The sequence below is a fragment of the Oncorhynchus masou genome, chromosome 23, assembly GCF_036934945.1.
Source record: "Oncorhynchus masou masou isolate Uvic2021 chromosome 23, UVic_Omas_1.1, whole genome shotgun sequence".
In the NCBI taxonomy this organism is placed as follows: Eukaryota; Metazoa; Chordata; class Actinopteri; order Salmoniformes; family Salmonidae; genus Oncorhynchus; species Oncorhynchus masou.
In genome coordinates, this window is record NC_088234.1 from 12,076,386 (window position 1) to 12,102,598 (window position 26,213).

General features: G+C 45.1%; 2 protein-coding genes across 3 annotated transcripts; one reads left to right on the plus strand and one right to left on the minus strand.

Annotated features, from left to right (window-relative positions):
- Positions 1-221: 221 nt before the first annotated feature.
- Positions 222-18,946, minus strand: LOC135510313 (ubiquitin carboxyl-terminal hydrolase 12-like). 2 transcript variants are annotated; one of them, XM_064931149.1, is made up of 10 exons: positions 18,759-18,946; positions 13,143-13,223; positions 12,750-12,889; positions 12,529-12,602; positions 12,148-12,416; positions 11,337-11,413; positions 11,050-11,133; positions 9,724-9,921; positions 7,713-7,791; positions 222-2,016 (listed from the first exon to the last, which is right to left on the minus strand). In XM_064931149.1, the coding sequence occupies exons 1-10, from the start codon at positions 18,804-18,806 to the stop codon at positions 1,915-1,917; spliced, it is 1,152 nt and encodes a 383-aa protein (XP_064787221.1). In that variant the 5' UTR covers positions 18,807-18,946; the 3' UTR covers positions 222-1,914. The 2 variants fall into 2 exon arrangements, with proteins under 2 accessions (XP_064787221.1, XP_064787222.1); XM_064931150.1 differs by lacking the exons at positions 222-2,016; positions 7,713-7,791 and adding an exon at positions 8,924-9,598.
- Positions 18,947-19,228: 282 nt separating this feature from the next.
- On the plus strand, positions 19,229-24,548 carry LOC135510314 (ras-like protein family member 11A-like). Its single transcript, XM_064931151.1, has 5 exons — positions 19,229-19,986; positions 20,815-20,871; positions 21,075-21,157; positions 22,091-22,261; positions 22,430-24,548. The coding sequence occupies exons 1-5, from the start codon at positions 19,836-19,838 to the stop codon at positions 22,730-22,732; spliced, it is 765 nt and encodes a 254-aa protein (XP_064787223.1). The 5' UTR covers positions 19,229-19,835; the 3' UTR covers positions 22,733-24,548.
- The last annotated feature ends 1,665 nt before the right edge of the window (positions 24,549-26,213 follow it).

Sequence of the window (26,213 nt, forward strand, 5' to 3'; positions counted from 1 at the left end):
GAACAGTATTTACAGACCATTAGGCTGCATTTCATGTCCCTCTAAGCTAGGCTGGAATACACACTACAGACAGCTGTTTTTCAGTACTGTGACCTGCTCTGTGTGTGTGTGTGTGTGTGTTCGCAGGTCGCTTAATCCAAACACAAAAATCAACCCAAGTGTGTTGGCCGTGTGTGTGTGTGTGTGTCAATCGCACTGTCAGCAATAACCTATAGAGAAAGAAAGGGGGCAAACCACAGTTTAATACACACGAGAAACAGGGTATCCTTTGTGACTCAGAGAGAGAACCATATAGGCTCTGAGGAGTGTACTCGGGTTTACTAGGTAGATAGTAGCCTGTAGGCTAGAGGAGTGTACTAGTGTTTACTAGGTAGATAGTAGCCTATAGGCTAGAGGAGTGTACTAGTGTTTACTAGGTAGATAGGTCTACAGTAGGCCTAAGTTAATGAGTTTAACTCTCCCACACTCCAAATGCGCCTATGAGACCCTACAAGCCAAAGTAAAAAATAGTGCACTATGTAGGGAATAGGGTGCCATTTGAGGTTCAGATATATAACTAGTACTGGTCAGGATAGGTTGAGACCCCAGGACCTGTGTACGGGCCAACCAATGAGAAGCCAGTTCCTTACTGTACATTCAACTTAACACAGGACCCACTCTCGTCCGAGCTAATACAAAATATAAAACACCTCCCATGTCAGAGCTATGGATCAGGACCTGTATTCATAAAACCTCTGATCTAGGATCAGGTCCCTGTCCATAAGAATCTGATTGGTTACGATCTACATGGCCAAACCAATACTCGATCAGCACTCCTACTCGGAGAAGCTTTATGAATAGAGGGCCATATTCCATGTTGCTCTCTGTTGAGAGAAATCAGTTGCGTTCCAAAATCTGCACTAGCATACTACTTAGAATATATTGGGCATGCATACTTAGCAGTGTACTGGTATAGATATTGGGACGTAGACTATAAAGAGTGAAGTTATTTACTCCAACTGGCAGTGTAACACATACTGAACATTACCAAACAGCAGCTATGTTTGGTTAACTTGTGCGTTCAAAAAACAACAGGCTCTGATTGGAAGGTTCAGATCAGGTGACAGGAAGTGGAGGAGCTAAATGAGAACCTACTCCATATCTAGTGCAGTACGTTTGGAGTGCACTAGATAAATAAATAGGGTGCCATTTGAAACACTGCCATTGACACCAATGGAGGAACTTGCTTGATTAGGAGACAGGCAACATACATATGTGGTTGGCAGGCGTTTTGTAGTGCGTGTGGTGTAGTTTGCTGTTGTTGCCAGAGGGAAGCAAGAGAGCACACGTGTCCCTTCAAAAACAGATATTTGTGCAGCTTTTGGCATCCAAACCATAATATAACACTGGCCTGCTGAGCTGCAAAAAGGGACCAAAATATTCTCTCCACCCCATTCTCCAAACCAACAACAAAGAAGAGGAGAACATTCTGGAAATGGCAGATCTACTTTTCATCCAACCAAACTGCTGTTTAACACCACCGCAGTGGCACTATGTATGACAAGGACACCAGTAATGACGACACGCTATGTAAGCGGCGAGCTAGCCAAGCAAACATATTTTCTAATCTACCGTCAAATCATAGAGAGAAAGACCATCAGGATGATCTTGACTAGGATGATGATGACTATGACGAAGCATAACAATCCCTGGTCGCTGATCTTCTTCTCCAATAAAGGCATATCCTGTCACACTGATGGGTTGCTCGGCCATCGTTGGCTCCTGTCTGCTGAAGATCCTCCATCCGTCTTCCTGCTGCTCCACAGTGCAAAGCTCTGCTGTAAAGCCTGAATATTTATAACGGATGGTGGGCTGGGCGGGGCCTGTGGTAGCCCAAGCCCCTCCCTATGCTGAGTCCAAATCCCATTGGCTGGTTCAGTCCCGGGACTGGTAGAACAGGATGTAACCGGACTCAGAGTTCTTGGAAATGTCCGACGTTAGACCGTAGAACTCCTCGATCGCCTGGGCGTCGATTTTCTATAAAGTAGGAGAAGGTAAGAAGAGGGAGGGGTTTAAGAAGAGGGAGGAGTTTATGATTAGAAAAGGACAACAGACATAACCTATTATTCACCATATATACTTTCTGAATGCCCTGTATATAGTTCACCATATATACACTTTCTGAATGCCCTGTATATAGTTCACTGTATATTTCACCAGTGCATTCAGAAAGTAGAGACCCCTTGACTTTTTCCGCATCTTGTTAAGGGACACCCTTATTTTAACATGTATTCATTTATTTTTTCATCATCAATCTACAAGCAAAAACAAGCCATTATTTTATTGCAAATGTAAAAAACAATACTGAAATATAACATTGACATAAGTATTCAGACCCTTTACTCAGTACTTTTTTGAAGCACCTGGTAGTGATTACAGCCTCGAGTCTTGGGTATGACGCTACAAGCTTGGAACACCTGCATTTGGTGATTCTTTCATTCTTCTCTGCAGATCCTCTAAACCTCTGTCAGGTTGGATGGGGAGCGTTGCTGCATGGCTATTTTCAAGTCTCTCCAGGGATGTTCGATCGGGTTCAAGTCCGGGCTCTGGCTGGGCTACTCAAGAACATTCAGAGACTTGTCCCAAAGCCACTCCTGCGTCATCTTGGCTGTGTCCTTAGGGTTGTTGTCCTGTTGGAAGGTGAACCTTCTACCCAGTCTGAGGTCCTAAGCGCCCTGGAACAGGTTTTCAAGGATTTCTCTGTCCTTTGCTCCGTTCATCTTTGCCTCAACCCTGACTAGTCTCCCAGTCCCTGTCGCTAAAAACATCCCCACAGCATGATGCCGCCACCACCATGCTTCACTGTAGGGATGGTGGCAGGTTTCCTCCAGACGTGACACTTGGCATTCAGGCCAAAGACTTCAATCTTGGTTTCATCAGACCAGAGAATCTTGTTTCCATGGTTCGAGAGTCTTTAGGTGTCTTTTGGCAAACTCCAAGCGGGCTGTCATGTGCCTTTTACTGAGGAATGGCTTCCATCTGGCCACTCTACCATAAAGGCCTGATTGGTGGAGTGCTGCAGAGTTGGGAGAACTTTCCAAAAGGACATGCGCTCCCCATCCAACCTGGCAGAGCTTGAGAGGATCTGCAGAGAAGAAATGGGAGAAATTCCCCAAATACAGGTGTGCCAAGCTTGTAGCGTCATACCCAAGAAGACTCAAGGCTGTAATCACTGCCAAAGGTGCTTCAACAAAGTACTGAATAAAGAGTTAATATTTATGCAAATATTAATTTTTTACATTTTAAACAAACTATTTTTGCTTAATCATTATGGGGTATTGTGTAGATAGTTTCCTCCCCCCATCAATTCCAGAATAAGGCTGTAACGTAACCAAATGTAGAAAAAGTCGAGGGATCTGAATTCTTTCTGAAGGCTCTGTAGTTCAGCATGAATATAGGTTACCACTTCTCTCCAGAGCCCCGTGTTTAAAGAGAGCCCTGTCTTTCTACTGAGTTCTGTGTTACTGGTCATATACTATTCTTAAAGAGTTCCAAAATGTGTAATGTTCATGGTAAAACTAGGGTTGGGCAATATGGACTAAAAATCCATATCGTGATAACTTGATGCGATAAACGATAAATCGGACAGCTTTATAACAATAAAGTGCAACACATTTTTTTTTTAATTTCGGTTCACCGTCCCAGCTCTCGGTGAAACGTGTGGATACAACCCTCAATGAAAATAAATAGCTCGTGCTTCTACCAATTGTGGGCCCAGAGTAGTGAGGTGACAATGTTTACTCGCTCTCCAGTTTCAGTGCCAGCCAAATGACAAAGAAGAGGGGGAGGGAGGAAGAGAAATAGTGGAAAGAGACAGGGGAAAGAGGAGAGAAAATAAAATGAAGGCAAGTCTACTATTCAATCCACTCCCGTTCAAAGTTTCCCCTTAGCGTCAGATCTAGCAGTATTTCCCCCTATGATTGTTTATAGCAGCGGTGGCAAAGTTAGTGAGGGGGGGATGGGGGGGAACGTGGTAGGGGCGTGGCCAATGGCACGGTTTTAGTGGCCCTCTTAGCCGCAGAGACAAATTGTGGCAGTTTTAAAGCTAATTTCCTGAAATTCTACACATTTTGGTTTGGCTTATGCAGTGTTCTTATCCGAGTGACTCAAACATAAATTAAACAGGGGAATCATTTTTTGATTCTCTCGTCTCGTTTTTTATTTTGGTGATTGTTAGTTCTCAAAGATTCTTATTTAAAAACGATAAAGCGCCATTATATTTTCTACATACTTAATATCTGGATATCGTCGTTTCAGTTTACACTGAAAGCATTTTACCATCCCCCAAGAAATAACAAATAAAAATCACACACATTGATTGATTTATTTTTTCTCTTTGCAGCGGTGCGCTGCTGCTAAATGCTTATAGGGGAAACACTGGATCTAGGCTCAGCCTCGTGACACTAAACCTTAACCATTCAAAGGGAACACCCAAACCTGATCCGAGACCAGTGTCTTGGAGTTAACGTTACCAAGCCCAGCAGAAACTCCATCACTCAGCCAGATCCTGCACGTCCACCAGTTGTTCAGATGGGACTCTTTCCCATAGTGGAAAAACCCTTAAGACACTGATCTTCGATCAGTTTTGAATTCTCCCCTCTAATGATTACATTGGGAAAACCCAGTAAGCTGATCCTAGAGCTGTGCCTATTGGAAGCATCTACACCGAATGGAAAAAGTAGGCCCCTCGATGGCTATAACATACCACTACGGGTACATTTGAAACTGAGCCATAAACTACTGTTTGGTGCCAGGTTTCCGCCAGACGTGACGCTTGGCATTCATACCACAGTGCTTAAGGTGCCTTTTGACAAACTCCAAGCGGGCTGCCATGTGCCTTTTACTGAGGAGTGGGCTTCCGTCTGGCCGCCCTACCACAAAGGCCTGATTGGTGAAGTGCTGCAGAGATGGTTGTTCTTCTGGAAGAAGGTTCTCCCATCACCACAGAGGAACTCTGGACCTCTGTCAGAGTAACCATTGGTCACCTCCCTGACTAAGGCCCTTTTCCCCCGATTGCTCAGTTTGTCCGGGCGGCCAACTCTAGGGAGAATCTCGGTAATTCCAAACTTCTTCCACTTAAGAATGATTGAGGCCACTATATTCTTGGGGACCTTCAATGCTGCAGGAAATTTTTGGTACCCTTCCCCAGATTTGTGCCTCGACACAATCCTGTCTCGGAGCCATATGGACAATTCCTTCCACCTCATCTTTTGGTTTTCAGTCAACTGTGGGACCTTATATAGACAGGTGTGTGCCTTTCCAAAACATGTCCAATCAATTGAATTTACTACAGGTGGACTCCAATCAAGTTGTAGAAACATCTCAAGGATAACCAATGGAAACAGGATGCACCTGAGCTCAATTGTTTGAGTCTCATTGCAAAGGGTCGGAATAATTATGTAAATAAGGTTTGTTAATTATTTTTAATAAATTAGCAAAAGCATTCTAAAAACCTGTTTTCTCTTTGTCGTTATGGGGTATTGTGTGTAGCTGGATGAGATGGAAAAAGATGTAAATCATTGTAGAATAAGACCAACATAACAAAATGTATGAAAGGGAAGGGGTCTGGACACTATCAGCGTACATGGCTCTGCGTGGACTTCTTACAATTTGACGTGGGCTGAAAGCCTTTCAACAGACAGAGTAGGCCTGCTTCACTTTCTACAGGGGGTGAAGTAGTTCATCCTGTGCTATGACTGTCTCTCACACAGACTACCATACCACAACCCCGACAGCCCGTCACACACCTTTACCCTTTCTCTCCCACAATCCTCTACTAACTCATCTAAAACTGCCATTCCCAGTCTCCTGGTATTCCCAGTGTCTCTCCCGCTCCCTACAATTCTCCATTATTCACACAGCCACCAGGATCTATCTGGGTCGACCAGAGCAGGAGGGAGCAAAAATCTAACAAATACTTCTAGCGTTTTCTCTAGCTTGCCTGGAGTGCCAGATGGGTAGGATTTGTACTCCTTGAGAGCATTTAATTGGTTCCATTGTGCCAGTCAAGCATATTCAGCCCAGATAAAGTATTTGAAATGATTGCAAATAGTACTTGAACCCAGGTCTGGTAGAAAGTGGGAGGGGGTGGTGGACTGCAGCCTGGAATACCTGATGGGTCTGTATGGGTGCTGGGAATGAGTTCGTAGAATCTGAGATCTAATGGTTTACACTAGGAGTGTGAAAGTGATGTATTGTGTCAGTTGTTGACAACACATCATTATCGGAGGCGCCTGCAGACAGTTACTGCCTTGGCCAATCCGTAAAAACAACAGTTTATTTTACCGCTGCGTTTTGCTTGCCTCCGGCAGACCCATCTTTAACACCGGAATGGCCTCAAGGCCCAGTTTAAGCCTTTGGGGCGTCAACAATCTAACGGCCCAATAAATACATTCAATATAGGCTGTCGCAATGATAATCATTTGGTTGTGTTTATGAAGGTAACAATAGAATACGAAACACATTTCAATGAACACAATAGCAATTTCAATAGGTTGTTACAATAGGCTATATGTAGAAATGAGGGGGGGGGGGACATTTCAGTGTTCTACACCAGCACAAAGAAATTCATTAATTATCTTGTTTTATTTAACTAGGCAAGTCAGTTAAGCACAAATCCTTATTTACAATGACGGCCTGCCCCAGCCAAACCCTAACGACGCCACCCTATGGGACTCCCAATCACAGCCGGATGTGATACAGCCTGGAATCGAACCAGGGTCTGTAGTGAAGCCTCGAGGACTGAGATGCAGTGCCTAGACCGCTGCGCCACTTGTGAGCCCCTGTTAAGGCAGGTGTTAGGAAACATTATTAAAAGTAAGAAAAAGGATTTCAAAAGAACAGAACAGCATATTTTAAGTTATCATGTTACTAGTCTGTGCTTAGTAGCGTATTCTATATGGTGCCACGAGAGCTCAAGTATGGAACGCAAGGAATTGTGGTTATTCGACAAGAGTGATATTTTGAAATGGAGCCGAGCTGCTCAATTTTAAGAGTCGTTTGACAAATGTAGGCGTTTTTGAAACATTAGAATCCAACTTTTCAATAGCAAAAACGACCATTCACAAACCTCTGTAGGAGCATTTGAAAAAAGTCAATTTTCTTCTTTGTCAATTACCCATGCTGCTCTGCAGTCTCTCCCTTCACAAGGCAATTGATAATATTGTCAATTTATTTTTGTCTTAAGGCTACAGCTATTATTGTGTGTGTGAAATTAGTTTCGATGGGCCATTGTCAGATGCAGCCAACTGTCGGGCGAGGGAATGACATGTAGGGGAGAGGGTATGACATGTAGGGGAGTGGGTATGACATGTAGGGGAGGGGTATGACATGTAGGGGGGGAATGACATGTCATCCTAAAACTGCAGTTTATAAAAATTCTACCAACGTTAGTTTGTTAAAGACTTATTTAGGAAGTCAAGGACCGAGTGGGACATGACAACAAAAAATAATAATAGCAGAAATATTACAATTTTTAAAATTCAAATGATGTCCAAAATACATCTGTGCTTTTAGTGTTAAACCATAATTTGAGAACCCAGTTTGAGTGTTACATGGGTGTACTATAGACTAATATTAGACTGAAGAAGAGAGGAGAGAGAGAGAGAAAGAGAAGAGAAAAGAGAGAGAGAAATAGAGGGTGGGAGAGAGATATTGAAGAGGTCCCTCCTTACCTCTACGATGTCATCATCAAACAGGAGCCAGAACCCGTGACTCTTCACTATGGTGATGTAATGACCACGGTTTGGACCACTGTGGACAGAGAGGGGAAAGTATTCACACCCCTGGACTTTCCCCACATTTTACCTTACAGCCTGAATTTAAAATTCATTCAATTGAGATTGTGTCAGTGGCCTACAAACAATGTCAATGGATTTAAAAAAATTTTTTTTTTTATATTTACAAATTAATAACAAATGAAAATTGAAATGTATTGAGTCAAGTATTCAACTCCTTTGTAATGGCAATTCACTCAGTCGAGCAGTGAATTTCAAACACAGATTCAACCACAAAGACCAGGGAGATTTTACAATGCCTCGCAAAAGGGCACCCATTGGTAGATTAAAAATAAATTAAAAATAAATGTAAAAAAACTGACATTGTATATCCCTTTGAGTATGGTGAAGTTTTTAACTCCAGTTGTGTATCAATACACCCAGTTACAACGAGGATACAGGAGTCGTTAATAAACCTCTCAGGGATTTGACCATGAGGCCAATGGTGACTTTAAAACAGTTACAGAGTTTAATGGTGACAGGAGATAACTGAGGATGGATCAACGACTTTGTAGTTCCTCCACAATACTGACCTAAATGACAGAGTGAAAAGAAGGAAGCCTGTACAGAATACAAATATTCCAAAACATGCATCCTGTTTGCAATAAGGCACTAAAGTAATACTGAAGATATGGAACCCTGACCTGTTCACCGGACGTGCTACCTGTCCCAGACCTGTTGTTTTCAACTCTCTAGAGACAGCAGGAGCGGTAGAGATACTCTGAATGATCGGCTATGAAAAGCCAACTGACATTTACTCCTGAGGTGCTGATCTGTTGCACCCTCTACAACCATTGGAATTATAATTGTTTGACCCTGCTGGTCATCTATGAACATTTGAACATCTTGGCCATGTTCTGTTATAATCTCCACCCGGCACAGCCAGAAGAGGACTGGCCTCCCCTCATAGCCTGGTTCCTCTCTAGGTTTCTTCCTAGGTTCCTGCCTTTTCTAGGGAGTTTTTCCTAGCCACCGTGCTTCTACACCTGCATTGCTTGCTGTTTGGGGTTTTAGGCTGGGTTTCTGTACAGCACTTTGTGACATCAGCTGATGTAAGAAGGGCTTTATAAATACATTTGATTGATTGAATGATTGATACTACAAAAAAATGTGACAAATACATTTTATGCCCTGAATACAATGTGTTATAATCAACAACCAACTTGACAGATGATGAAGAATGTTAAAAATAATAAATGGGCAAATATTGTATAATCCAGGTGTGGAAAGCTCTTAGAGACATACCCAGAAAGACTCACAGCTGTAATCACTGCCAAAAGGTGATTCTAACATGTATCGACTCTTATGAATACCTACGTAGGAGATATTTCGTATTTTATTTCTAATAACATGTTTTCTTTTTGTCATTATGGGGTACAGTGATGTCATTATGGGGTACAGTGATGTCATTATGGGGTACAGTGATGTCATTTTGGGGTACAGTGATGTCATTATGGGGTACAGTGATGTCATTTTGGGGTACAGTGATGTCATTTTGGGGTACAGTGATGTCATTTTGGGGTACAGTGATGTCATTATGGGGTACAGTGATGTCATTATGGGGTACAGTGATGTCATTATGGGGTACAGTGATGTCATTATGGGGTACAGTGATGTCATTATGGGGTATAGTGTGTAGATGGGTGAGATGTAAAAAAATATATAATCCATGTTGAATTCAGGCTGTAACACAACTAAAAGGTGGAATAAGTCCAGGGGTGTGAACACTTTCTGAAGGCACGGTACACATTTTGGACAGGGGTTAATGACCAGGGCGTGGACCACTGCAGACAGAGAGGAACAGACATACCCATTATAGAGTTATCACAAAAGACTGCATGTCTATCAATCTGTGTGTATGTTCACGTTAAGAGAGACACACACACACACACACACACACACTCTTTACCTTCCACAGTGGACGACCACAGCGACCAGATCGTACATGCGGTCGGGGTTGGTGGCGTCACCTGAGGTGTTGAAGAGGCGGAGCTCCAGAGGGAAGACAACGCGATAGGACAGCTTGGTGTAGCGCTGCAGCTGGTCCATGTATTTAAACCTCTTCAGATGTAAGGCCAGGATCATAGGGAGCTTCTTCACACGCATCCTGACAACGACAACCATCAACAGTGTTACCGTTAGTAGGGCGGCAGCAAGCTTAGCGGTTAAGAGTGTTGGGCCAGAAACCGAAAGGTTGCCGGTTCGAATGCCAAGAGCAAACTACATGAAAAATCTGCCGATGTGCCCTTGAGCAAGACACTTGACCCTAATTGCGCCTGTAAGTCCGGATAAGAGCATCTGCTAAATGACTCAAATATAAAATATAGTATTGTGTTAATGTTGGGGTTTAAACGTCTTCAGATGTAGCACCAGGATCATCACATGCATCCTATCTCTATTTACATTCGTATGTTACGACAGGAGGGCGATGCAGTAGGAAACTGCTCTGATGTTGTGTGTTTTAAGTGTGTGAATATTCCTCTTCCTTTCCTTTTATATTTCTGTACCCCGGTCGGCACCTGGGCAACGGGCGCAGCTGACACTGTACACTGCTTTAGCTACTGCAGCCGTTCCATTCCTGCACCGCCCAAATTAAGTGGGCTCTTTTAGGGGGGAGTAGAGGCCTGGGCTGGGATGTATGGGGCCCTTAGTCGGAGTGTTTAAGTATTCAACCCAAGATACACAGCACCCCTCACACAGCACCCCTCACACAGCACCCCTCACACAGCACCCCTCACACGCCTCTCCCTTATTTGACCTAGATGGCTTGTGTGCACGTATTGATATGTAGGCTGTGAGACGTTTTCAAACGTATGTAGTTCTGTCCTTGAGCTGCTCTTGTCTATTAATGCTCTGTATTGTGTCATATTTCTAGTGGACCCCAGGAAGAGTAGCTGCTGCTTTCACAACAACTAATGGAGATCCTAATAAAATACACTAACAGAGATGATCAAGTCCACTTAACATCTGAAGACGTACGAACTGTAGCCTGGCCTGGTACGTCAGCCAGTTGGTATACAGAGCTGTATTCAGACAAACTACACGACACTCTGCAGCATCAAAGTAAAAAAAAACATAAAGCACTTTTCAAAACAGACCATTTCTCCGAGCAACAACAGCGGCCATTTTTGTAGTGTCAGTCTGTATTTACCAGCATGGAAAACTCCAGGCCTTCGTCATCATCTATGTCAAATCCACCTGCTGTCTAAATCCATTTCTAGACCAGCCAGCTCACCTTTTCTGTGCTTCCTGTTTACTCCGACACTGTTCACAGTAGTACTTGTATTCACTACATAGTGTCTCTGTGTTGCTGAAACCCCTGTGGAGAGAAGAAACAGTGACCTCGCGCACGGAGTAACGATTTTCACTAACACTTTCTCCAATTGAACAAAACTGTTTTGGTCCAGATGTGCGTCTCACACAGAGAGAAAGGAGACAGGGAGGTAGAAGTCATATCAGTGTGTCAGACCTCTGAGTGTGCCTGTCAAACTGACTGATGTATGAACACACACACACACCTACCTGAGACAGTGTGTGATGGAGGTGTTCTGCTCAACATCTACAGACAGGTCCAGGAAGTCTTCGTCTTTACTGCTCACCTGGACACAGGCAGGACACTGGTTACATTCATTATAAACACGGTACAGTATCAGGAAGCTCCTGGCCTCATTGATTTCCAACATTTCAAATCCAATAACAGTCTCCATTTTGGCTCTCCTTCTCCCATTACAAGTGTTCGAAATATGGCATAGGCAGACATCCATTAGAGCTTCTGGGCCTATTCATTTCCTTTATTTCAAATGCAATAAGTCTCCATCTTGGATCTCCCCCTCACAGTATAGTATTTGGAAACTGGCATAGCCAGGCCTCCATTACAGCTCCCTGCCCCATTCACCACCCTATTAACAATCTCCATCTTGGATCTCCCCCTCACAGTATAGTATTTGGAAACTGGCATAGCCAGGCCTCCATTACAGCTCCCTGCCCCATTCACCACCCTATTAGCAATCTCCATCTTGGATCTCCCCCTCACAGTATAGTATTTGGAAACTGGCATAGCCAGGCCTCCATTACAGCTCCCTGCCCCATTCACCACCCTATTAACAGTCTCCATCTTGGATCTCCCCCTCACAGTATAGTATTTGGAAACTGGCATGGCCAGGCCTCCATTACAGCTCCCTGCCCCATTCACCACCCTATTAACAATCTCCATCTTGGATCTCCCCCTCACAGTATAGTATTTGGAAACTGGCATAGCCAGGCCTCCATTACAGCTCCCTGCCCCATTCACCACCCTATTAACAGTCTCCATCTTGGATCTCCCTCCACTTACAGCTTCACAGTTGAGGCAGCGCGTCTCGTTTGTTAGGGTTCCCTGGAAGATCTCGTGGACCCAGGTCTGCTGTGTCTTCTCCCCCTCCTCGCCCTGTCCTCCTCCCGTCCCGCTGCTGCCCCCAACTCCTCCTCCTCCGTTCTGTAACAGTTTTCCATTCTGCTGTCTCTCCTGGCTCTTCTCCTCCTCCTGCAGCAGGTCAGCGATGGTGTTGAGGAGGTAGTTGAGGAACTCGTGGGCATCCTGTTGCATGTAGTTGTCAAACAGTTCTGGAGGGATAAAGGAGGAAGAGTTCTGAACCGTGTCCGTTAATACACTTTCCTTATAGATACATCATTCTCCCCCATCCCTCCTCCTCCCTCCCTCCCATCCCCCTCTCACCATTTTCTTTCCTCAGACGTGAGATGAACTTCTTGGGAGGGATGACTCCCACCTTCTTCTTCTGCGTGGCGATGCTGCAAAAGATGTATTGCATCTTATATCCAAGTGAGTGCTGGCCTTTTCCCCCATTATCTATTTTTGGTTCCAAGCACCCTTTAAAAATGTGTTCACACAAGAGGATAGGAGCAGAGCTGAGAGTTCAGAATATTCTCTCCCTTTACCTGTTGAAGAGGTCAGAAAGACAGGTGAGCAGTGACTCTTTACGTCTGGGCTGGACCTTGTAGGCCAAGACCTTCTCCCTGAACGGACGGCAGAAGTAGAGGGCCTGCAGCACAGAGTTACAGTAGCAGGTGTTCCCAAACTGGGGGGGAGGAAGAGAGGCAGAGATCGAGGAGAGGCAGAGGAAAGAGGAAGAGAAAGAGAGGAGAGGAGAGGAGAGAGAAAGAGGAAGAGAGAGAGAGGAGAGAGAAAGCACGTGATAAGTCTTGTGTTATGATTGTTGGCAAAAGTGTTACCATGGTACCGTAACAATTGGTAAATATTGTGTAGATGCAGGTGCATGCTGGGAAACTTTGACCAATAGCTATTGTTAATCTTGTTGTGTTGGTACTTACGTTGACCAATCCAAAGTAGTGTTCATTAACGGGAAACTGTTCTGGTCCAATCTCCTTCTCCAAAGCAGAGGCATTGGCGCCCTGGAAGAGAAAGTAAGTATAACATGTACATTGATTTCAGCCATTTAGCAAGCAGACGCTGTGGTCCAGGCCGGCCAAGCAGACGCTGTGGTCCAGGCAGGCCAAGCAGACGCTGTGATCCAGGCCGGCCAAGCAGACGCTGTGGTCCAGGCCGGCCAAGCAGACGCTGTGGTCCAGGCCGGCCAAGCAGACGCTGTGATCCAGGCCGGCCAAGCAGACGCTGTGGTCCAGGCCGGCCAAGCAGACGCTGTGGTCCAGGCCGGCCAAGCAGACGCTGTGATCAAGGCCGGCCAAGCAGACGCTGTGATCCAGGCCGGCCAAGCAGACGCTGTGATCCAGGCCGGCCAAGCAGACGCTGTGATCCAGGCCGGCCAAGCAGACGCTGTGATCCAGGCCGTATTCTAGGCAGGCTCAGCATCCCAAAATCAACACAAACTGTATAGCATTCATGGAATCTTTACAAGCATTATAGGCTATTAAGTATGCATATTGGGACAACAGGTGAATCTAACTAAGCTATCTGACCCCTGAGTATGGCACACCTAAGAAGTTAGTATGTTTGGATTGAACATAGTATGCTAGTATACTTATTGGGGCGTAGCCTACGTACATCCTCCTCGGCCAGTGCTACAAACAGCTCAAGTGTATCCCGGCCCCATTTGACCCCCTAAGTTATCTTTGCGATGTGCAACAATATTTCACAACAATTATGTAATGCTTTTACAGGGTATGAAGTGCACCATCTGCCTGGGCCTCCACTAGTACGGTATCATGTTGGGTCAGAAGGTGTGGTCCCATAGAGAGATAGATGGACTACTAGATTGTGACAGCGTTCTGATGTCATAATGGAACAGATATCTATCCCCGTGGTTGGTTCCCCTGGTACTTATTGATCCTTACACATGTACCATGCATTCATTAGCATGCTCTAGAGTCTATGGCATTATCATACAACAGCTGATTGAATGACAAAATAATCGGGGTCTGTCTGTGATGATTCCATATGATACAACAGATGTAGAAGATGCAGAAACAGACGGACGACAGGCCACACACACACACACACACACACACGGGTAAACCGGCTAGCTAACCCCCTCAGCCCACACTCTAAATAAAAAATGGCTGTGTGGGAGAATTCTCACTGATATCCTTCATTCCTCTCAGCCAAATTACAGTTCTGACTTAATCGGTCCCCTGATAATGCACTTCTTTGCCAGTGACATGGGAGTCGATGTAAATAAACAAACCGTCACTTGTTTGTCAAATGTGGGAAGCCCTGACAATGTGATTTAAAAAAAAACAGAGGGTGGCACTCTGGTGTCTCGTTGCCTGGCAACTGATGTTTAGACAGAGAGACGGGAGGAAACTGGTTGAGTTGCATTTCGTGTGGAATGTCTCGCCAGGTATTCTAGAAAGATACAGCCAACCAGCATTCTGCCATTCCATAGAATCGAGCTGATAGCTACGTAAACCAATTCAACTCAAGCTAACAAGCATTGAGGGGATTTGATTTCCTGGCCCTGGATACGCCTACGGGAGGAGTTTGCACAGGGTCAAAAGTGATTACTTTGGTTTTGGAACCAGGCTGCCTCCCAGGCGTGAGCCAGCTGCCCCGTTCTGTCCGACAGCGAAGTTGGCACAAAGCCAACCTGACCTAGCCTAGGCTATATTAATCACGTGGAGTAATTAGGATTCAGTGTTCACACGCAAACCTAAAAATGCTTCACCTGCCTTCCCAATAAAAACTGAGTAAAAATATAAAAAGGCAACATGTGAAGTGTTTCATGGGCTGAAATAAAAGATCCCATAAATGTTCCATACGCACAAAAAGCTTCTCAAATTGTGCACAAATTTGTTTATGTCCTTGTTTGTGAGCATTTCTCCTTTGCCAAGATAATCCATCGATCTGACAGGTGTGACATATCAAGAAGCTGATTAAACGGCATGATCATTACACAGGTGCACCTTGTGCTGGGGACAATAAAAGGCCACTCTAAAATGTGCAGTTTTGTCACACAACACAATGCCATGGATGTCTCAAGTTTTGAGGGAACGAGCAATTGGCATACTGACTGCCGGAATGTCTATCAGAGCTGTTGCCAAAGAATTTAACGTTAATTTCTTTACCATAAGCCGCCTCCAATGTTGTTTTTGAGAATTTGGCAGTACATCCAACTGGCCTCATAACCACAGACTACATACAACCACGCCAGCCCAGGACCTCCACATCCGGCTTCTTCACCTGTGGGATCATCTGAGACCAGCCACCCGGACAGCTGATGAAACTGAGGATTTGCACAACCGAAGAGTTACTGCACAAACGGTCAGAAAACGTTTTAGCTCATCATCCTCACCAGGGTCTTCACCGGACTGCAGTTCTGCGTCATAACCGTCTTCAGTGGACAAATGCTCACCTTCGATGGAGCATGCTGTAGAAGTGTGCTCTTTGCGGATGAATCCCGGTTTTAACTGTACCGGGCAGATAGCGTGTATGGTGTAGTGAGGGCGAGCGGTTTTCTGATGTCAACGTTATGAACAGAGTGACGCGTGGTGGTGCTGGGGTTATGGTATAGGTATAAGCTATGGACAACAAACACAATTGCATTTTCTCAACGGCAATTTGAACGTACAGAGATACCGTAAGGAGATCCTGAGGCCCTTGGTGGTGAATTAAGGGCACCGCTATCACCTCACGTTTCAGCATGATAATGCGCGGCCCCATGTCGCAAAGATCTGTACACAATTCCTGGAAACTGAAAATGTCCCAGTTCTTCCATAGCCTGCATACTCACCAGACATTTCACCCATTGAGCATGTTTGGGATGCTCTGGATTTATGTGTACGACAGCGTGTTCCAGTTCCCGCCACACTCCAGCAACTTCACACAGCCATTGAGGAGGAGTGGGACAACATTCCAAAATCAACAGCCTGATCAACTCTATGTGAAGGAGATGTTTTGCGCTGCATGAGGCAAATGGTGGTGACACGAGATACTGACTGGTTCTGATCCACACCCCTATTTATAAAAAAAAAAAGGTATCTGTGACAATCGTGGCCTCCAACTGCTCTTAAATGCTAGTAAAACTAAATGCTCTTCAACCGATCGCTGCCCGCACCTGCCCGCCCGACTAGCATCACTACACTGGACGGTTCTGACTGAATAAGTGGACAACTATAAGTACCTAGGTGTCTGGCTAGACTGCAAACTCTCCTTCCAGACTCATATTAAGCATCTCCAATCCAAAATTACATCTAGAATCGGCTTCCTGTTTCGCAACAAAGCATCCTTCACTCATGCTGCGAAACACACCCTCGTAAAACTGACTATCCTACCGATCCTTGACTTCGGCGATGTCTTTTACAAAATAGCATCCAACACTCTACTAGCAAATTGGATGCAGTCTATCACAGTGCCATCCGTTTTGTCACCAAAGCCCCATATACTACCCACCACTGTGACCTGTATGCTCTCGTTGGCTGGTCCTTGCTAAATATTCGTCGCCAAACCCACTGGCTCCAGGTTATCTAGAAGTCTTTGCTAGGTAAAGTGTTGCCTTATCTCAGCTCACTGGTCACTATAGCAACACCCACCAGTAGCACGCGCTCCAGCAGGTATATCGCACTGGTCATCCCCAAAGCCAACACCTCCTTTCCTTCCAGTTCTCTGCTGCCAATGACTGGAAAGAATTGCAAAAATCACTGAAGCTGGAGACTTATATCTCCCTCACTAACATTAAGCATCAGCTGTCAGAGCAGCTTACCAATCGCTGCAGCTGTACACAGCCCATCTGTAAATAGCCCCTCCAACCAACTACCTCATCCCCATATGTTTTTGTTTTTCTGCTCTTTTGCACACCAGTATTTCTACTTGCACATCCTCATCTGCACATATCACTCCAGTGTAAATTGCTAAATTGTAATTACTTCGCCACAATTGGCCTATTTATTACCTAACCTCCTTACTTCATTTGCACACTGTATACAGATTTTTCTATTGTGTTATTGAATGTATGTTTGTTTATCCCATGTGTAACTCTGTGTTGTTTGTGTCGCACTGCTTTGCTTTATCTTGGCCAGGTCGCAGTTGTAAATGAGAACTTGTTCTCAACTGGCCCCCACCTGGTTAAATAAAATTTTAAAAAATTCTTTATTCCCAGTCATGTGATATCCATAAATTAGGCCACAATAAATGTATTTCAATGGACTTATTTCCTTATATGAACTGTAACTCAGTAAACTCTTCGAAATTGTTGCATGTTGCTTTAATTTTTGATCAGTGTTGTTTGAAAATTCGAACACATTTGATGGAATATTGATTTAGCATGTTTCTGAATGATGTACCATGCTGCATTGTTGACAACATGACCCAGCAAAGCAGATTACTGTTCTATTTGAGATGGACGCTCCTCCCTCATCGCTTTTGGCCGTTCACGTCACGGGCCATATCCCAGTGCACCGCTGCTCAGGTTGATATAAGAGACAATTTATACTTGATCTGGGAGGTGGTCGGAGCAGCCATATGGATGGTGTGACGCAATTCCGAAGCCTCCAGAGGCACACAGATGCCAATTTGAGCGCTGTACCGCATCGCATTGCGCCTCTAAAAAAATTGTGCAACCATGGGGAGGGCTCAGTATAGTTCCACATTGACGTGACAAGCTGACTGGTTGACCGTAGATGGGGGCGGGAGGTCCTGTATAAAACACAAACTCACTTCCATGTCAACTTCCTTCACAACAGCTCTGAGAAGTGCAAGAAACATGAATGCCCTAATCACAGTAAATACTGCACAGCCAATGCCAGATAGACCGCGCAGCGCCTTTAACTCCCTCTGACCTCAGCAACGTTGCATTGCTGCCTTTTCATAGCTAACTTGTTGAACTCAGCTAACGTTAGTTAACTAGCTATGTTATTAAAATCTTGTTAACTAGCCAGAGGAATGTTGTTGGCAAGCATATGTCCAGTAGTAGCTAGCCGGCCATCTACAATTTAGTTAGTTGAAGTTGAAAGGTTGAGCAATATGATTTCACTAACGTTATTAGTAGCTAACTAGGTTATAAACGATTTGATCAAATAAAAACGCCTACGATGACTGGGAAAGCTACGTAGTTCGCCAAGTAACTGTCAAGACAACTTTATTATTGATAAGTAGCTAGCGTCATCTCGCGGCTAGGCTATTTGCGAGCTAACGTTAGCTAGCTTGTTAGCTTAACTAGATACTTGTTCATCCAGCTTCACTTCAAAACAAGTCCGTGTAGTCTAGTGATCCTAAATAAACTGGTTATTCTATCGGTGGTGATACTATGCCCTCTTGAAATTCAACAACTCTAAATGTATCAATTACAGCCAACTATTTATTAAAATGTTTGTTTCTCTCTAGAGCTCTAGCTAGGTACGTTAGCTAGCTGGATAACGAGACAACTTTCTGGAAAACCTCAGTCATGTCCTGTTAGCATTCGCCAATTAGCTAGCTGCAAGGGGAACATCATCGCATAGGAAAGAACGGATTGTAAAAACAGAAAAATACCGTACCATCGTACAAATCGAGGCGATCTTTCGGACTGTCATCAGTATTTCCATCCGTCTTTTTCCATATTATTGGACCGAAACCCAATTTTTAAACGTTGACAGCCGCTACGGCTGTGGGAGTTCCGGGGAGACCTTGCACCGTCCAGTTTGAGGATGAGGGAGTGTCGCTGGCTGGTTGGTGCACCGTGCACTGCTCCCCAGACGTACACCGTTCACTCATAGGCCAGTTTCTGGGCTCAGCAATTAGGAGGCGAGAACGAGGCTCGCAGATTAAAGTGGATGGATTATAATTGACCCGTCGTCGGGCAAATAATACATTATAGCAAAACTAAATTGTAGTTTAGCCTACCACTGCATGGTCACAAAGAACAGAGGCAAACCGTCAAATATGGGGAAATGGTTGAACTAAATTACTCTGTAGGCCTATTTCTTAAACTAAATAGGTTGTGTTTAGCCTTCAATTCCAACAATTGATTCAGTTTACTCATTGAATCCAATTTGACTGTCTTGAAATGTAGGCTAATAATTTGGGAAAAAGACCCCCCAAAATGATATCATATGCACCATTATGCTTGCCTATCCTAAACATAAAATGGCCAGATGCTAACAGGTCAGCGATTTGTAGGGGTTGTGCTGTCAGCAAATCTGCTAGGCTACTCATTCACGCCCCGTTCTCGCTCATCCCACTCCGGTTTGTCTGACTCTTCTCTCTCTTGACGAACAATTGCTCGGGAAGTGGCGGGATTGACTTGTCTGCCCTTCATGGTTTATATGACAATTCGGTGCTCTGTCTCTATTTATCCTATGTGAAATAACGGTTCCAAGGATACAATCGGATAGCCTAACGGTCTAGGATCGGGCGCCAAAAGAAACTTGATTAGGTCCATTTGTTTGGGCACTCAACGCAAGGGATCTTCAAACGGTATGCAGGATTGTTTCGAAGTAGCAGCCAGAGACGATTATAATTTCTGTTCTTATCGAGATCGGGTGTATCGACAGACAGTGGAATATTTTAGCAGTTAGGGGGACGAGGAGAAAGAGGAACGGCATTCGCAGACTGGACTCACAAGGGGCTTCTCAATGCGTCTTCTTGTCGACCCACCGAGAACAATGAATAGTGGTTCTAGCAACTTTCTGCTAGTTCCAATACCGGAGTATCCCGTTCTAGACTGCGTGCCCAACAAAAACGTTAAGATTGTGGTTTTGGGAGCGAGCAACGTCGGGAAAACAGGTAGGGAACATGGTTAATAACTTTTTGAGAAGTGCGCTATAGCGCACTGTTGGAATCTGAAAACGAGAATCAATGTGAAAGTGTGTGTGTGTGTGTGTGTGTGTACATTTCGTTTATCAATTTTAGACCTTTAAGTAATTTTCCTATGCGAATAGAGAATGAAGGCTAGAATGAAAATCATTAATTTGCATTAGTTTGTCAAACGGATTGGCTACAAATCCTATTATGCAGACTGTCAATGTCGATTTTTAAACAAGTTGTACCTATTCATATTTCCACCTAAACACTTCGATCAGGGGTGTGAAACTCATTCCATGGAGGGCCTGTTGTGTGCGGGTGTTTTTTCATTTTTTCATTTCAATTAAAAACTAGACAACCAGGTGAGGGGAGTTCTTTAGAAATTAGTGACCTTAATTCATCAGTCAAGTACAAGGGAGGAGCAAAAACCCGCGGACACTGCCCTCCATGGAATGAGTTTGACACATGTGACTTAGATATTGTATTAGGCTGTCTGTACTCTGTAGGATTGGCCTCTAGGCTACACACTGTCTGGTGTGCCAGGTTGGACAGCTAGTGGTAAACAGTGTCGCCAGCGATTCCCTATATAGTGCACTACAATTCACCAGGGCCCATAGTGCACTACTTTTAACTAAACCCCTATGTAGGAAATAGGGTCAAATTTGTGTCTGGATGCAGACTGACGGATGGGAAGCTTGTCTCTACCACCTAAGGAGCAGGCCATGTCAACAATGAAAGATATGTAGCCTGCAATATTATTCTCAAAGTGTTACTCAATGGAGACTATTCATCTCGTTGTTTCATTCACAGCTTTGATCGTCAGGTTTCTGACCAAGAGGTTCATTGGGGACTATGAGGCAAACACAGGTAGGATTTGTATCATTCTCACAGTGCACACTCATATATAATATCTGTCATTTCACATTGTAAAAATGTAGCCACACACGAGTTTACTATAGCCTCCTGTGTTTAAAAACAACCAGTCAGTTCAAGGCATCCTAATGTGTTGCATCATCATTCATTTGTTGCATGTTTACCTATCATGCATGTTGCTAATCTCTGTTTTCCAGGGGCCCTTTACTCCAGAAAGATCAATCTGGATGGAGAACAGGTCTCACTACAGGTTCAGGACACACCCTGTGTCTCTCTACAGGTTGGTCTCTCTAAACACACAATGATGTGTCCCAAAATGGCACCCGGTGCTCTATACAGTGCACTGCTTTTCACCAGATCCTTATGTGCACTGGTCAGAAGAAGTGCACCACATTGTGATTTAGGGTGTCATTTGGAACACCCTGGTGTCTCTCTAGTCTAAAGGTAACCGCTGTACCTCGCCACAGCCTCGGGGTCTATCTAACCAGACGTGGGGTCAAATACTTTAAATGACATGCCACGTCTCCCTCAGGATAGAGGTCTTCTCACCTCTTTTTGGATGAAATCACACAGACCACACTTTGACTATTCCATTGTATTGGTTCAATCGTAAAAAGTGTTTGACATGCAGTAGCCTATGTGCGTATTTGACCCAGATCTGGATATAACGAGTGGAAACATCTCCTCACTTAGCATTCTTCATGATCAGTAAGAATATATCATGTTACAGTAGACCAGGGCCCCTATAAAGCATCTGAATACAGTGCTGATCTAGGATCAGTTGCGCCCTTTTAGATCACAATGAATGAGATTATATGGGCAGGTTCGGAGCTGATCAGCACTCCTATTTTGAGACCCTTTGTGGACATGAGCCTACATCCAGTATCAGGGCATATCCCAGTCATTTCTCTCTACTCTCTGTAGTGATTGTGATGAGTTCAGTGACTCCCTGAGGGAGTCTCCCATTCATTCATCCAACTCACTTTGAAAACTAACCACCTGTTCAAAGGCCTGGTTTTGTAAACAAAACTACAATCTGAGGTTATAGAGGGCGTTCTGTCTGTGTTCTCCATAATCTCAGAGTAATAACCACACACAGGCTTCTCATAATAACACTAATAGATAGTGTAGGAGGGCAGGCATCACTGTCTGTACCAGTGGGTTTTGAGTATTAGAGACAGACAGATGTGGCATGCTCTATTCCCCCCCCCAGGATGATGCGGAGGGGCTATATTGTCAGGAGCAGATCAACAGGTCTATCTACTGGGCGGATGGATACGTCCTGGTGTTCTCCATCACCGACCACAGCAGTTATAGAACCATACAGCCTCTCTACCAGCACGTCAGACGCATCCACCCTGCAGGGAACATACCTGTCATACTGGTGGGTTTGACTGTTATATTACGAGAGCTTGATGTTTTTATTATTATTTAAGTCTCCAGGTATGTCCTTCTCTATCTGGTGTCTAAATAGATAACCTTTTATTTTATCAGGAAGTATTTCTGGACATCGCCTTAACATTTCTCTAATCCTTCCCTCCTCTCCTCCCAGGTGGGCAACAAGAGCGACCTCCTTCGTGCCCGCCAGGTGCCGGCTGACGAGGGCGAGACGTTGGCAGCCTCTCTGGGTGGGCCGTACTTTGAGGCGTCTGCCAGGGAGAACCACGAGGGGGTCCACGCCGCCTTCCTGCACCTCTGTGGTGAGGTGAGCCGGGCGCTGGGCGGGGGTAACGGGGAGAAAAGGAGAGGGGGGCTGCACCTGGCCCGGCCCAAGTCCCCCAACATGCAAGAGTTGAAAAGGAGGTTTCGACAGGTGCTGTCCTCTAAGGGAAAGTCTTCTACTAACACCTTGTGATGACAATGGAGGGGGGAAAATGCTTCTTTTTTTTGGTTCTGGAATTGGAATTCTGGATTGAGCCCAGTTGACTCTCCTGTGATGTCGTTGTATGATAATGAATGGAACACTTTTTTTCAAATGGAGCATTTCGTTGGAACAGTGAGAAGAGGGAAACAATGGATATTGTATTTCTTTGGATTGGAATGGAACATTAAGATAAAGAGGTTCCCCTTGTGGAAGGAATGGCAAAGAGACAGCAAGGCCCAATACTACCAACAGAACAGTGTGCTATGAGGCTTGTGACATCACATACCATTCTGACAATCTGACCAATGGTGACAGAGGAGCCTGAAATCCTGACTTTGACTGACAGGCCTAACGGACCAATCATAGGCTACTCTGAGATCTGCTATTCGATCTGAGCTGTCACGCACTAGCCTACTCTTCTTGCTTCTGATACATGTGTATTGAATGAATGTCATCTAAAAATGTACTGTACCCAGAAGCAAAACAAACCGATGGTCTGCACCCTATTCCCAATTTAGTGCACAACTTTCAACCAGGGCACTATGTAGGGAATTGGGTGTGTTTGAGAAGCAACTAATATATTTTCAAAATGGAAAACATGGATAATCAAATGTTTACTTAGCATGTCCTTTGACATTTTAAATATGATCTGTTTTTTAGCAGGCTCTTTTATCCAAAGGGACTTACAGTCATGCGTACATGCATTTTTACCTATGGGTGGTCCTGGGAATCGAACCCACAACCCTGGCATTACAAGCGCCATGCTCTACCTGCTGGGCTACAGAGGACCATCCTGGTCTGTACTTATCTGTACCAACCTGATTCCCTCTGAACAGTCTCTAACCACAGATCTAGGATCAGTTTACCCTACCATTAGCACTAGCATGAACATAGATCAGAGCTTATAGGCCTAGGGTTACTGCTTGCAAATGTCTGCTAACTTTTCCTACATTTCTGGGTTTACCAAAAATCCCGGTTGGAACTTTCCTGGAATCAGGAAGGAATAAGCAGGATTTCTGGAACACCGGGGGTTATTTGGGGGGGAAAGTTACTGTCATTTTCCCACCCTAGTCAGGACCCTTTAGAGCAACATGTACACAGGCTCCATTTTGGACAGATATATATATTTTTAATAAGAAGCCAGAGAGGAAGGAGACGTGGGCTTGTGTTCCAAATGGCACCCTATTTCCTATATAGTGCACTACCCACAGGGCTCTGGTCAGATGTAGTGCACTATATCGGGAGCCATTTGGGACTGACCCAATGGAGAGACATGTCAAATCGGAGTTCTCATGACCTTTCACCTCTATCTGCTGTGTCAGAGTTTTGTGGAACACACCAGAGGTTAGGGAGCGCCCAGTTCCCCCAGACTCGCATGGATACACACTAGAACGCCTGGGGCACAGGGTCAGGGTTAGTGTTACTGGGGCACAGTGTTCCGATAACGACACATTCCTCAGCATCTGGAATTGGTTTCTGTGAATCTGGTCGTTGCCCCCAACCACCTCCATAGAGAGACAAACACCACAAACTTTTAACCTCTGGCCTTTGACCTATAAAGTTAATCAGTCTCATTGTGTGCCAGTAGAAGGATTCATTTCACTATAGTGGCTGAGTATTGCTTTGCTGGGTCATGTCCATTAGGGACAAAATGGACTTTAACAAGGAGGGACTACCTGGACTTGTTCTTTAAGAAACACTTTTATTTTTTCTCTGTTCTAAGCCGTTTTGCTGTGATTGCTCTATTTAACACGACCAAGATGTTTGAGATGTAGTTTATAAATGCTAATAAAGAAATTTGAACTTGTTTGACGTCAAAAATGACAGAGAAGTAATTGACCTCATTCTTCAACCATTTTAATTTCCTTCTCTTCCTGTCTCTCAGCAACACACACACACACAGCCATTATAAAGACCCTCTTCCGGTATGCCCCTGGCACCGGAGCCCTCATTCCAGCTATCCTCCCAGAGCCAACAGTCAGCCCCCACTGTAATACCACAGTGTGACTTACCAACGAATAATGACACATATGTTACAAATAGTAACAGAAACACTTCATATTTAAGCTTTTATCCCAAATGGCACAATATTCCATATATAGTGCACTACTATGGGCCCAGGTGGTCAAAAGTAACACTATATCCAGAATAGGCTCTGTTCAAAGTAGTGCACTATATAGGAAATAGGATGCCATTTGGGATGCATTCTTACCATTATTTCCCTCCAAGTGTGTCTGAATACCTACCAGATGAGCCGGACAGTAGCAACATGGCCCCGGCCCACCATAGAAGAAGAGCTCTGACAGTAGCAACATGGCCCGGCCCACCATAGAAGAAGAGCTCTGACAGTAGCAACATGGCCCGGCCCACCATAGAAGAAGAGCTCTGACAGTAGCAACATGGCCCGGCCCACCATAGAAGAAGAGCTCTGACAGTAGCAACATGGCCCGGCCCACCATAGAAGAAGGGCTCTGACAGTAGCAACATGGCCCGGCCCACCATAGAAGAAGAGCTCTGACAGTAGCAACATGGCCCGGCCCACCATAGAAGAAGAGCTCTGACAGTAGCAACATGGCCCCGGCCCACCATAGAAGAAGAGCTCTGACAGTAGCAACATGGCCCCGGCCCACCATAGAAGAAGAGCTCTGACAGTAGCAACATGGCCCGGCCCACCATAGAAGAAGAGCTCTGACAGTAGCAACATGGCCCGGCCCACCATAGAAGAAGAGCTCTGACAGTAGCAACATGTACCCAGCCTACCATAGAAGAAGAGCTCTGACAGTAGCAACATGGCCCGGCCCACCATAGAAGAAGAGCTCTGACAGTAGCAACATGGCCCCGGCCCACCATAGAAGAAGGGCGCTGACAGTAGCAACATGGCCCGGCCCACCATAGAAGAAGAGCTCTGACAGTAGCAACATGGCCCGGCCCACCATAGAAGAAGGGCTCTGACAGTAGCAACATGGCCCGGCCCACCATAGAAGAAGAGCTCTGACAGTAGCAACATGGCCCGGCCCACCATAGAAGAAGAGCTCTGACAGTAGCAACATGGCCCGGCCCACCATAGAAGAAGAGCTCTGACAGTAGCAACATGGCCCGGCCCACCATAGAAGAAGAGCTCTGACAGTAGCAACATGGCCCGGCCCACCATAGAAGAAGAGCTCTGACAGTAGCAACATGGCCCGGCCCACCATAGAAGAAGAGCTCTGACAGTAGCAACATGGCCCGGCCCACCATAGAAGAAGAGCTCTGACAGTAGCAACATGGCCCGGCCCACCATAGAAGAAGAGCTCTGACAGTAGCAACATGGCCCGGCCCACCATAGAAGAAGAGCTCTGACAGTAGCAACATGGCCCGGCCCACCATAGAAGAAGAGCTCTGACAGTAGCAACATGGCCCGGCCCACCATAGAAGAAGGGCTCTGACAGTAGCAACATGGCCCGGCCCACCATAGAAGAAGAGCTCTGACAGT

What these genes read in the sequence shown, in the direction of transcription:
- LOC135510313 (XM_064931149.1), bottom strand. Translation starts at nt 18,806, where the DNA reads ATGGAAATACTGATGACAGTCCGAAAGATCGCCTCGATTTGTACGATG. An exon ending in CTTTCTGACCTCTTCAACAG is followed by an intron (nt 12,603 to 12,749) that starts GTAAAGGGAGAG and finishes CATCTTTTGCAG; the next exon opens with CATCGCCACGCAGAAGAAGA. An exon ending in GCTGCCTCAACTGTGAAGCT is followed by an intron (nt 11,414 to 12,147) that starts GTAAGTGGAGGG and finishes GCCTGTGTCCAG; the next exon opens with GTGAGCAGTAAAGACGAAGA.
- LOC135510314 (XM_064931151.1), top strand. Translation starts at nt 19,836, where the DNA reads ATGCGTCTTCTTGTCGACCCACCGAGAACAATGAATAGTGGTTCTAGC. An exon ending in GAGCAACGTCGGGAAAACAG is followed by an intron (nt 19,987 to 20,814) that starts GTAGGGAACATG and finishes TTTCATTCACAG; the next exon opens with CTTTGATCGTCAGGTTTCTG. An exon ending in GGAACATACCTGTCATACTG is followed by an intron (nt 22,262 to 22,429) that starts GTGGGTTTGACT and finishes CTCTCCTCCCAG; the next exon opens with GTGGGCAACAAGAGCGACCT.